This window comes from Haliaeetus leucocephalus, unplaced genomic scaffold (assembly GCF_000737465.1).
Source record: "Haliaeetus leucocephalus isolate CR32 unplaced genomic scaffold, Haliaeetus_leucocephalus-4.0 Scaffold251, whole genome shotgun sequence".
In the NCBI taxonomy this organism is placed as follows: domain Eukaryota; kingdom Metazoa; phylum Chordata; class Aves; order Accipitriformes; family Accipitridae; genus Haliaeetus; species Haliaeetus leucocephalus.
Genome location: NW_010972687.1, coordinates 264,714 through 277,220, shown reverse-complemented (window position 1 = coordinate 277,220; position 12,507 = coordinate 264,714). Strand labels below are relative to the sequence as shown.

General features: G+C 39.8%; 1 protein-coding gene across 1 annotated transcript in view; it reads right to left on the bottom strand.

Annotated features, from left to right (window-relative positions):
- Nucleotides 1-6,485: 6,485 nt before the first annotated feature.
- The window catches only part of RFK (riboflavin kinase), a 19,464-nt gene continuing 13,442 nt past the window's right edge, over nt 6,486-12,507 (bottom strand). Inside the window, exons 4-8 of the mRNA XM_010568725.1 lie at nt 12,103-12,113; nt 11,024-11,170; nt 10,382-10,430; nt 9,783-9,833; nt 6,486-8,257 (exon numbers count right to left, since the gene is read on the bottom strand). Coding sequence (XP_010567027.1) covers nt 8,136-8,257; nt 9,783-9,833; nt 10,382-10,430; nt 11,024-11,170; nt 12,103-12,113 — 380 coding nt within the window. The 3' untranslated portion in view covers nt 6,486-8,135. The remainder of the gene's footprint in view (nt 8,258-9,782; nt 9,834-10,381; nt 10,431-11,023; nt 11,171-12,102; nt 12,114-12,507) is intronic.

The window sequence follows — 12,507 nt, the reverse complement described above, 5'->3', positions numbered from 1 at the left end:
AAAACTTACTGAACAGCAATACTGGCAATAACCCTTACTATTATACAACAAAGCAGTGATTCTCACAGATCAGAAACTCAATAAACTATTTCCAAGAATTGCTAGAAGTCTGAGGCAGAATAAGAATTAAAAACCATATATTACATCTACGCAGCAATTTAGAAATGGCTTTCTAAGGATACCAAAGGTACCAAAATGTTAAGGTATCAAAGATATCAAAATAGTACAAAGTCTTTTGAAGCAAATTTTCAAAGTTCACCGACTGCAGCCTTGTTATTGTTGTATTTAGCCACAGTTATCAGATACACGTGCAACTAGCCAAAGGAGTAAGGACTTTCATTGCCTTTGGTTCAGTACAACCTCTCAATGCAGATATGGCAAATGAGTTTGCAAAAATCTCAGTAAACTAGACTTCAAAATTGTTATCTTTGGCAAATTTCTCTCACCTTGCTTCTTAAGCTTTTTTTCCATCTCAGGGTCTTTCTGTTTTTTCCTTCCTTCCTCCTGTACCTCTTTCTTTTCTATTCTCTTTCACCCACAGAGTTTCCAGTAAACTAGACTTCACAGTACCACTCTTTAGTAGAAATGCTGCTAATGACACTTCCCTTTCCAACATTTGAATTCACTGTATTCATTTGGAAAACTATGTTTGACAGTCTCCATTTCAACAATATGTAACAGTTACTGAAAATAAATTAACAACAGTAACAATTTTAACATGATAACTATCCTAATTTAATAGGTATGTAAGTATATTTAAAAAATCAGGATTTTTTTTTAATTGATTTTCAAGTTTTAGTGAGCTAGATTTCATTTTCAGGTAGATTTTGAGAATGTTATGTTGTATACATAGGGAAACGGTTCTAAAGTAAAAAAGATACCAGCTGAATACAGGTTCTGTATCTGTTTCTGGGAAGGGTCCAAATTCAAAATGTAGCTAGCCATACAAGGAGCCTGTATGAATAACTATTGCAGACTATTTGTCTGTGCTCATTGCGCCTTTACATTTTCTAAACATGAAGGCATGTTGCATTTTAACATCTGCTAAGCACAGGTTCTTTAGGCTATTAGATTGTCAGATAGTTTAATGCCACAGCTATCCAAATAAGACCATTATCACCTACAGGCATTTGAAAAGAATTCTTATACTGTTCTTCTCACATTGTCAACAAACTCCATTTCAGAACAGTAATAGACTTCAGAAAGAGACAGTAAATTAAAATGCACCACAGGCTTTATTTAAAAAGTATACAAAACTGCAGAAATACTTACATTGCTTGAACTCCAACAATTTCAGTGACCTTTAGCCTCACTTGGTGTTCACATATTGCTTTACAAATAAAGAACTGCAAACATCTGGAACAAAAAATAATGTAGCACCAAGTTTGTAAGCAAGAACAATTCTCCCCCTCCTCCCCGAAACTAAAAGAAGTTTAAGCACCATAATGAAAGAAGTCTGCAGCACCTATTTCAGTATTTGCTAAGGAATATGCACAAATTATTTGGATCACATATAATACAATCAATCAGAAAATCTGTGATAAGCAGCATCACTACTTTCTCAGTTACATTCTTTATTAATGGTACAGTGTCACAATATAAATTGAAATATTTGCACATAATACAAAAAAATAACCCTTCATAAAGTTTATACTGTGCTAGGAATCATGTATTGAACTCAAAAATCAATATATAATATTTGATATTAAATAATGAGCAGAAACAGGTACACTCAGCCAAATGAATGCAATCACATTTTCCCTAACTTGAAGGCAAATATGCAAACAGCAGTTTATTACTTTACTGTATACATACTTCACACTTCAGGTGAGAGCTGTGAACTAAGTTTCTCAAGTTTTCTAACGTTCTCTATCCTCAGGCATAGTGGTTTTAAACCCAAATGATGAAATGAATTTTGGATAGTAGCATTCATTAGCAGTTACAGAATAGCATTACTAAGACAACCAGCTGGAGGCACTATGATTTCCACAGCAGACACACTGTGGTGGTGCATTCCTTCCCCCCTCTCCGGGCTGATCTATGAACTCAGAAGTCTCATTAGGCCTTAGTGTAAGTGTAATGAGTTGGGCGGTTAAGTGTCCATTGACCGTACCAGGAACTCTTGTGTGGCTAAGACAAGGAGCTGCACTGACCATACCAAAGATTCCTGTTGCCTGGCAGAGGCTGAGGGTGCGAGTAGGGATAATTAGTTATTTCCTGACAACCTTGGGACAGATCTCAGTCCTCTCCTGACAGCCTTGGACCATCCCGTATCCAAGTCTTAAGTCATTCTCTGACAGCCTTGGAGCCTTCTTTATCTGAATCGTCACTCATGTGAAATGGTGCCAGGGCTACTGGAATCCCAGTAATTTGCTGATGACTAAAGCCAACCATCTCCCAAACCCATAAACAGCAGTACTGAGACCCGTTGAGGTCTCCTGGACCACAGCAGGCTGCAACCAGCATCTCCCTCTGAGTGGGACGCCTCTCAGAGCTCACAAACTCTTCAGTTTGCAAAGATCGGAGGTCTGCCGCCAAAAGCGAATAGGACCTGGGCTGATGCTCTTTGCTCCTTGAGGCTCAATCCTTCGCCTGTTGAGAAAGATGCCGAAGCATTTGACATGAATAGTTTCACTGAACTCAAGGGGAGTTTTTAACAGGTATATCTCTTTTACTTGCTTATATGTATATCCCTCAGTGTCTTTGTGCATGTGTGTGTGTACTAACCTGAATATTCCATAGCAAGTATATTAATCTATACATAAGTCACTGTCGTGAATTTTATTCAAATGTGAATAAATCCCAGGTTGCTATTATAATCCCTTTAGACATAAACTGTTGTCTGAGTCTGGGACTAGGAGTTGATCCAGCCGCACTTAAGCTCCAACAGGAGTTTAGGAAACAAGGGGGTCTTCTCTGAACCTCGTGACTCAACAGGAGGGTCTCCCTTATCTTTTTGTATTCCATTAGACATAAACTGTTTCCCAAGTCTGGGACTAGGAGTGGATCCAGCCACACCTAAGATCCATCAGGAGTTTAGAAAGCAAGGGGGTCTTCTCTGAACCTCGTGACTCAGCAGGAGGGTCTCTCTTATCTTTTTACATTCCTGATCTCTGTACAAATCATGAGAAATCAATTCTAATTCCATCTTCCTTTGTATGTTTCTCTTTTACCCTATTGCATCTTTGGTCTCTGTATACATAATTTTAGTTTGATTCTGACTTAATTTTCCTGTGTACGTTTCATCCATGTATTAAGTAACAGAGTGAACCTTACCATCGAATTCTGTGAGGCCATGCTTTTATAAATTCCTATTAAATCATTTTTGCTAATACCCTTGAAGGTGATTCTTTAAGCAGTTCAAACCACTCCATTTTGTGACACACATGAAATCACTGGCAAAAAATAATTTTAAAAGGCAGCTATGAACTTAGCTATAATACCACAATCAATAAAGATTTATTCTTTAAATAAGTTCTTGACAATATATGACATTTACTAACATGGCTACTATTTGTTCTTCCAGAAAAGTAAAACAAAAAGTAAGACCTTGACATTGTTATATAGTCAAGAATGCCTCCCTACACTGGGAAAAAAAAAAGTTGAAAAAATTCTCACATCATCCTTCAATTTTTAAGTGGAGAAAAAAACAACTCACTTTCAAGAAAATTTTTGTACAGATTTCCAACATGCATACAGTAAAAGTCCATTAAACTGGTTTGGGGTTTTGTTTTCTGTTTTGTTTGTTTGTTTGTTTGCTTTTTAAAAAAGTATTTCTGATACCATGTACACTCATTTTCTTTAAATATTTTCCTACTAGAAAAGCCAAAATGTGTTGAAAATGTCCAGAGAACAGTTAAGCCAAAACTGTCAATGTCTTTGGAGAGTTAAATTTATAAACAACCTCAGCAACATAGGTCAAAATGCTGCTTATTCTAACCAGTGCTTTCATAGAAATCATTCTTTCCTCCCTCAAAAGGTGTATATGCCTTCTGTCTTTGCCATCAACAGGACTGATGAGCAATTCATCTGAATAATTAAGTTTCGGCTGAAGTCCTGCAGAGCTACAAGGACTCCTTGACTTGCCCAAGGCCTTCTCCCAAATACTAAGTGAGATTGGCTGCAAGTTAAAACATTATGAACTAGAAACCTGGCAGGCTGACAGCACCCACCACAGAGAATTTCCATAAGGCTACCTTGACAGAGGTCTCTGAAACACACAGTGAAATACAGGATCAGAATGGGATGGTACAAGGAGGAAATCAATAAAATTGTACGGGGCGGGGGGGGGGGAGATTTGGAAGCGCGCACACACACACTATATATATACATACATACTACATAATTTTAACAAATATTTTCCAAATTACTATCAATCTTGACAACATACCTTGTGCAAACATTTCAGAGTGGGAAAGGACTCAATAACTTGTAATAAATACTCAGTATCTACTAAAGTGCTGATATGTTATTCCAAGAATCATAGAATGGTTTGGTTGGAAGTCCTTTAAAGGACCTTTAAAGATTACCTAGTCCAATGCCCCTGCAATAAGCAGAGACATTTTCCACTAGAACAGGTTTGTCAAAGCCCCATCCAATCTGACCTTGAATGTTTCTAGGGATGGGGCATCTACTGCCTCGCTGGGCAACCTGTTCCAGTGTCTCACCACCCTCATCATGAAAAATGTCTTCCTTCTATCCAGTCTAAACCTACCCTGTTTTAGTTTAAAACCATTACCCCTTGTCCTATTGCCAACAGGTCCTGCCAAAAAGTCTGTCCCCATCTTTTTTATAAGCCCCCTTTAAGGACTGAAAGGCTGCAATAAGGTGTCCCTGGAACGTTCTCTTCTCCAGGCTGAACAACATGAACTCTCTCAGTCTTTCTTCATAGGAGAGGTCTTCCATCCCTCTGATCATCTTTGTGGCCCTCCTCTAGACCCACTCCAACAGGTCCATGTCTTTCTTGTGCTGGGGGCTCCAGAGCTGGACGCAGTACTCCAGGTGGGGTCTCACCAGAGCAGAGGTAGAGGGGGAGAATCACCTCCCTCGACCTGCTGGCAACAGTTCTTTTGATGCAGCGAGGATACGGCTAGGCTTCTGGCCTGCAAGCACTCATTGCTGGCTCATGTCCAGCTTTTCATCAACCAGCACCAAGTCCTTCTCTGCAGGGCTGCTCTCAATCCCTTCATCCCTCAGACTGTATTATTACCGGGGTGTCCTCATTTCAGCTGGACTAAAGTTAATTTTCTTCTTAGTAGCTGGTACAGTGTTCTGTTTTGGACTTAGTGTGCAAATAATGTTGATAACACACTGATGGTTTAGTTCTTGCAAAGTAGAGCTTATCCTAAGTTAAGGATTTTTCCATTTCCCATGCTCTACGAGCAAGCAGGTGTACAAGAAGCTGGGAGGGAGCACAGCCAGGACAGCTGACCCGAACTAGCCAAAGGGATATTCCATACTATACAACATCATGCTCAGTACATAAACTGGGGGGAGTTGGCCACACCCCTGCTTGGTCATCAGTCAGCAGGTGGTGAGCAATTGCACTACCCATCACTTGTCTTTTCTTGGGTTTTTTCTTAATTTTATTTTATGATACTCCTTTTCATTACAATTATTATCCTTTATTATCATTATTATTATTATTGTTAGTATTACATTTTATTTTACTTTAGTTATTCAATCATTCTTATCTCAACCCACAGGTTTTAACTTTTTTGTTTCCGTTTCTCCTCCTCATTCCACTGGGAGGAAGGGGAGTGAGCAAGCAGCTGCATGGTGCCTAGTTGCTGGCTGGGCTTAAACCATGACACAGAGGTTGCCCCAGCCCAGCTGCAGGACCTGGCACCTGGCCTTGCTGAACCTCATGAGGTTCCCATGGGCCCACTTCTTGAGCTTGTCCAGGTCCCTCTGGATGGCATCCTGTCCCTCAGGCATGTCAACTGCACTCTCAGCTTGGTGTCATCTGCAAACTTGCTGAGGGTGCACTCAATACCACTATCTATGTCATGTGTGAAGATATTAAACAGTACTGGTCCCACTACAGACCCCTGAGGGACACCAGTTGTCATTAATCTTCATCTGGATGTTGAGCCATTGACCACTACCCTCTGGATGCGATCATCCAACCAATTCTTCATCCACCGAATAGTCCATCCATCAAATCCATATCTTTCCAACTTAGAAAGAAGGATATTGTCGGGGACTGTGTCAAAGGCCTTACAGAAGTCCAGATAGATATCTGTAGCTCTTCCCTTGTCCACTGATGTGGTCACTCCATCACAGAAGGCCACTAGGTTGGTCAGGCACAATTTGCCCTTGGTGAAGCCATGCTGGCTGCATCGAATCACCTCCCTGTCCTCCATGTGTCTTTAGCATAGCTTCTAAGAGGATCTGTTCCATGATCTTCCCAGGTAGAGAAGTGAGGCTGACAGGTCGGTAGTTCCCAGGGTCCTCATTTCTACCCTTTCTAAAAATGGGTGCAATGTTTCCCTTTTCCAGTCACTAGAGACTTCATCTGACTGACATGACTTGATCTCCAAGACTTTCTCTAATCTGCAGCCAAAAATTTGGATCTTACCTGCATTTAGTGCAGAGGGTTGAAAGGATTTTCCTGTGCCTTACATTCTAACTTCAACTTTAAAGTCATTCATTTTGCTGTCAGTATAGTGAACAATCCAGGCAGCTGCCAGCAGCAACCAAAATGCAGTTGTCTTTAGTTACCTCCTCTGCCTTTGGGCCCAAAGAGCAGAAATATTGTTAGACTGGTTCTGCACCCTTTAAGCCTGAACTTTTGCAATGTACCAACTTTCTCCCTGTCATTCACTTCCTGAGCTTTAGTGAAACACTTCCTCAGAAGGGAGCTACACAAGTTATGTGTTGAAATATGCACAGTCAACTAGGTAGAAGTATCTATCTCACATTCCAGTAACTCAATGAGTAACAGTCATTTCCTCTATTTCAATTAAAATTACAATAAACAATTTCAATTAAAATGACAGCTACAACCACAACAGCTGTACAGCATATGAAAAATAGGAACTATAGTGAAATATTCTTGTTACTGTTATCTAATCATTGGCTTCCTGCACCACAGGTAAATTTTTGACTCAATCAACATAAAAATTTTCTAAGCTGCTACCTACAATCCAAATGTAAGACTGACATAAAATTGGGAAAAGAGTTTAGAATAATATTCTCTGTCTGAAACACTGACAGTCTTCACTGAAGTATTTAACTCTCCACACCTTAGGGGCAGAAGAGGTTACAACTACCTTTGGTCTTGTTCCACACATGCTAAGATCTCTAAATGATTGGTAACATTCGAATTCATGATTTTTCTCTAAAGACCTAAAACAGCCTCCTACTCCTTTTACAGACTGGTTAAATGATCAGGTAACATAAACAAACTTAAATAATCTTGTGTGGTTTTAGTGTTCAGTTCCAATCACAGTTACCTAAACATGTTGTTGCATGATAACCCCAGTAGGCAGCTAAGCAGCATAGAGCCACTAGCTCACTTCCCCAAACCCCCGCCGTGGGACAGGGAAAGAAGATTGGATAAATAAAAGCAAGAAAATTTGTGGGTCAGGATAAAACTAGATTAACAAGTGAAGGAGAAGTGGAAGAAGAAAAAAGAAAACAAAACAATTGATGCAAAGGCAATCACTCACCACTTCCCATGGACAAACTGACGCCCAGCCAAACAAAAGATGTTCCCAAACAAAAGATGGCTAACCTCCCTAAACATCCTCCTCTCCATCTTATTGCTCAGCATGAGCATCATATGGCTTGGAATATCTCTGGTTAGTTCAGGTCATTTGTCTGGTTGTGTCCACTCCCAACCTCTTGCACAGCCCCAATCTATTCACTGGGGGAGCAGAGTGAGAAACAGAGAAGGCCTTGATGCTGTGCAAGTACAGTTCAGGAATAGGTAAAACATTAGTGTGCTATGTTCATTGTTTTGGTCACAAATGTAAAACACAGCACCATATAAGCTGCTATGAAGAACATTAACTCCATCCCAGCCAGGCCCAGTACACACACACATCATACATATATCAAATGATACAGGATATATGGTAGTGCAAAGAAAAGAGCTCCAAGAGATGAAAAAAAAACCCACATGGTTTTGCTTAGTGGTTTACTCTTTTGCCTTCTAGCAGATGAAAGAAGTTGTTGTCTTTGAGTTTAAGATGTTCTGGTAAATCTAGCTGTGTTTTTGCCTCTTCAGTGTCTGCTTGAACTGCTGAAATGAGTGCCTCTGCAAAAGAGAAGTAAGAAAAGCAATATTTAAGAGCTGGTCTGAATTCTGAACACACAACAGCAACTGAAAAGGGTGTACTACAGAACAATCACAGGGGCAGAATATATTTATTATTATGAAGTTGGAAACGCAACATTCTCTGTTTCTAAAATGACGTGCTTTTATGCTTTTGACCTGCGTTGCACTTTTCACTGCAGTAAACACTACTTTTTCCTTGTTCCAAGACATTTTATCAAAAAACTCAACAGAATTTCATTAACTGTTTCAGTGTTAACATCATGCATTTTTAAAAGAAAGGGACAGACTAGACTATAATGCTTTTACAAGCAGCTCATGATTTTCAAGCTACTCCACAGATGACTGACATGATAATGTAATTTTCAGACTGAAATAAGTACTGATAGTCTGGAAGTTGTGGGGTTTTCCTTTTTTTAGTATGACCAATTTATATATTAGTGGATCCAGCTTAAAAAAAAAAAAATTCTACTGAGTAGTCAAAGGTAAAACATAGAATCACAGAATATCTTGAGTTGGAAGGGACCCATAAGGATCATTGAGTCCAACTCCCTGCTCCTTGCAGGACTACCTAAAACTAAACCATATTACTAGGAGTGTCGTCCAGGCGCTCCTTGAACTCTGACAGGCTTGGGGCCATTACCACTTCCCTAGAGAGTCTCCCTAGAGAGCCTGTTCCAGTGACCGACCACCCTCTCAGTGAAGAACCTTTTCCTAATGCGCAATCTGAACTTCCCCCGATGCAGCTTCTTTCCATTTCCTCGTGTCCTGTCGCTGATCACCAGAAAGAAGAGATCAGCAGCTCCCCCTCCACTGCCCTCCGTTAGGAAGTTGTAGACTGCCATGAGGTCCCCCCTCAGCCTTCTCTTCTCCAAGGTGAACAAGCCAAGTGACCTCAGCTGCTCCTCAGAAAATTTGCCCTCAAGGCCTTTCACCATCTTGGTTGCCCCCCTCTGCACACACTGTAGTAGTCTGATGTCCTTCTTATACTGATGCGCCCACAACTGCCCACAGTACTCAAGGTGGGGCTGCACCAGTGCAGTGTAGAGTGGGACAATCACCTCCCTCGACAGGCTAGCGATGCTGTGCTTGATGCACTCCAGGACACAGTTGGCCCTTTTGGCTGCCAGGGCACACTGTTGACTCACATTCAACTTGCCATCAACCCAAACCCCCAGATCTCTTTCTGCGGAGCTGCTCTCCAACCTCTTGTCCCCCAGTTTGTACGTATAACCAGGATTGCCCCATCCCAGGTGGAGAAGCCGGCACTTGCTCTTGTTAAATTTCATGTGGTTTGTGATTGCCCAAGCTCTCTAGTCTATCCAGATCTCTCTGTAAGGCCTCTCTACCCTTGAGAAACAACTACATGAAACAGCTGATTACAAGAAACAGCTACCCTACATGAAACAGCTGATTACGAAGACAGAGAGAGAACAATGACACAGTACTTTCAATATGCAAGAACATGACAAATAAAACATTAGTTTAAGAGACCTGCAATGCTGATCTAAAGAACTGAAGTTTTTTTCTGATTGAATATATCTACGAATGACTATATGTCGTGGTTTAACCCCAGCCAGCAACTAAGCACCACACAGCCGCTCACTCACTCCCCCCCCATCCAGTGGGATGGGGGAGAAAATCAGGAAAAGAAGTAAAACTCCTGGGTTGAGATAAGAACGATTTAATAGAACAGAAAAGAAGAGACTAATAATGATAATGATAACACTAATAAAATGACAACAGTAGTAATAAAAGGATTGAAATGTACAAATGATGCGCAGGGCAATTGCTCACCACCCGTCGACTGACACCCAGCCAGTCCCCAAGTGGCGAATCCCTGCCCCCCGCCCCTTCCCAGTATCTAAACTAGATGGGACGTCCCATGGTATGGAATACACTGTTGGCCAGTATGGGTCAGGTGCCCTGGCTGGGCATGAGAAGCTGAAAAATCCTTGACTGTAGTCTAAACACTACTGAGCAACAACTGAAAACATCAGTGTTATCAACATTCTTCACATACTGAACTCAAAACATAGCACTGTACCAGCTACTAGGAAGACAGCTAACTACATCCCAGATGAAACCAGGACACTATACTAAGAATCTCTCCATAAAAGTCATCTTTGAAACTGGATAATGTGGTTTCCTAAAAGAAGAGAAATACGTGGACAATTATCATGACGCATTTTGAGTTTATTTCCTTTATTGCAAGGATGTTGATCTAATACCTCTAATTCTAATTCTATTCCACACATATCAGGAAAACTAAGACACTTAGTCTAACGTGTAACTCAAGATTAAGAGGCTAGAGCTTTTGATTATGTTAGTAGGGAGAATTGTTCTTTGCATGGCATTTAAGAACATTGTGGTATTTATTTCAGAGATAAGATTTTCAAGGTAGCAAATGTCAAATAATGCTTAGATTTGTTTGATCATTAAGTTGCTGAGTCCAAATAAGTGTAATGAATTTGATTGAAACAGTTGTTTTAAAGAGAGCTTTTACAGGTAACTCACAGGAACTGAATTGATAAAATTCTACAGAGTAAAGGCAGCTACCTCCATAGCAGGGATTCATGTCAAAATAAAACTGCTCCCAAGTATTAGCAATGAAAACGAATTCTAACAGCAAACAGAATTTCTAACCTCATTTATGGATCAAATTCTGCTTATCTTATTTGAAGTCAATGTCTGGCTCATTTATTATAATCAAAGTATCACACAAAGCAAAATTCTTATCACTGATTTCTTAATATACATGTAGAAAGGATTCCATCCTGTGCTCCAAACCATTTTAGGCACATCTCCATTTCCAACACAGGCCCATCCATACTCTATACCAGTAGAGATATCAGAAGGAAAGTTTTCAACTACTTGCAGAAGAGTTTGCTGCAAAAATTTTAGAAAGTGTACATTTGTTTAAGAAAAGCACATCCCAGAATTTTCAAATGCCTAAAAGCCAAGCTCTGCCTACATGCTATTTACAAGCAGAACACTGATGACAGTGATACAACGTGCCACTTGCAAAGCATAAACCAAAAAACAGCCTCATAAAACGTAGTCCCACATCTCCTAGACATACTACTTCATCTTTATATATTCTTTTCTATAGTTAAATAGTTAATTCAGTAGTTAAAATTAATAAACTAAAATACATGCAGTCTGAATGCATTTCACTATTAGGACTATCACTGCTTTAATATGGCCAAAGAACAGAAAAATCATGTCTCTTTTCCACTGTAAAGTAGCATCTTAGAATTACTTAAGTATTTGTAATTTTTTTTTAGTAAGTAAAATATGTAAAAATAAATGAAGTTATTATTTTAGTCACCTGCCACTTTTTTCATGTTGCCTTTTAGGTTATTCATATTTGGGGATTTCTAGGATTTTCTTAGAAAACTACAGACCTGAAATAAAATAGATTCCTCTCTGACTGAGGGGAATAAATCTAAGCCTTTAGCCAAACAACCATCCTACTTTAAGTTCACACATGGGTAGAGCTCTTCATGCAAGGTTTCAAGCCAATTTTAAAGAATTTACAGTTAGTGGATTTCCATCCTAGTTCATAAGCAGAAAAAACTTCCCTCCCACATTCCCTGATATTAAGCCTTATATAAACAATCAAGAGAAAAAAAACTAAGTTTATATTAACAGATGTCATCACATCTCCAGTACCTCAAGATTTGTTATAGGAGGTTTTCTTGCCTATTACGATTTGTGCGAATATGCCCACCGACTTCAGCCTATCTTCAGAAAAGGCTGAAATCCATTTGAATTGCACCTCTATCTGTATTCAGACAAGTCAAACAGAGAATGGCAACGGGAAAATGCACTTCTCTTTAGGACAGCTGCACTTGCTCTGCTTTTTAATCTCTGCATTACTTGCTTTACATTTCCTTCCTTAAAGCTGCTCCCAGTGCCTGCTCCCTTTCTTGTCCTAATCTGAGTTCTTACAAGTTTGTAAATTGAAAATGGACGTTTTTCAAACTGCCATGCACAGTGTGTATGATCGCTTTTCAGCATCTTGCAAATCACCATGATCATCATCGGATGAGCTAACCAACAAAAAAAAGCAAACAGAAAGAAATCGTTTAACAGAAGGTCGGAAAATAAAACAAATGAGTGAACCAAACTGCAAGCAATAGGGAAAAAAAAAACCACAAACAACAAACAAAAATAAAAGCCCACCACAAAACGCTAACGCGGAACAAGCCGAGCCTGTTCCC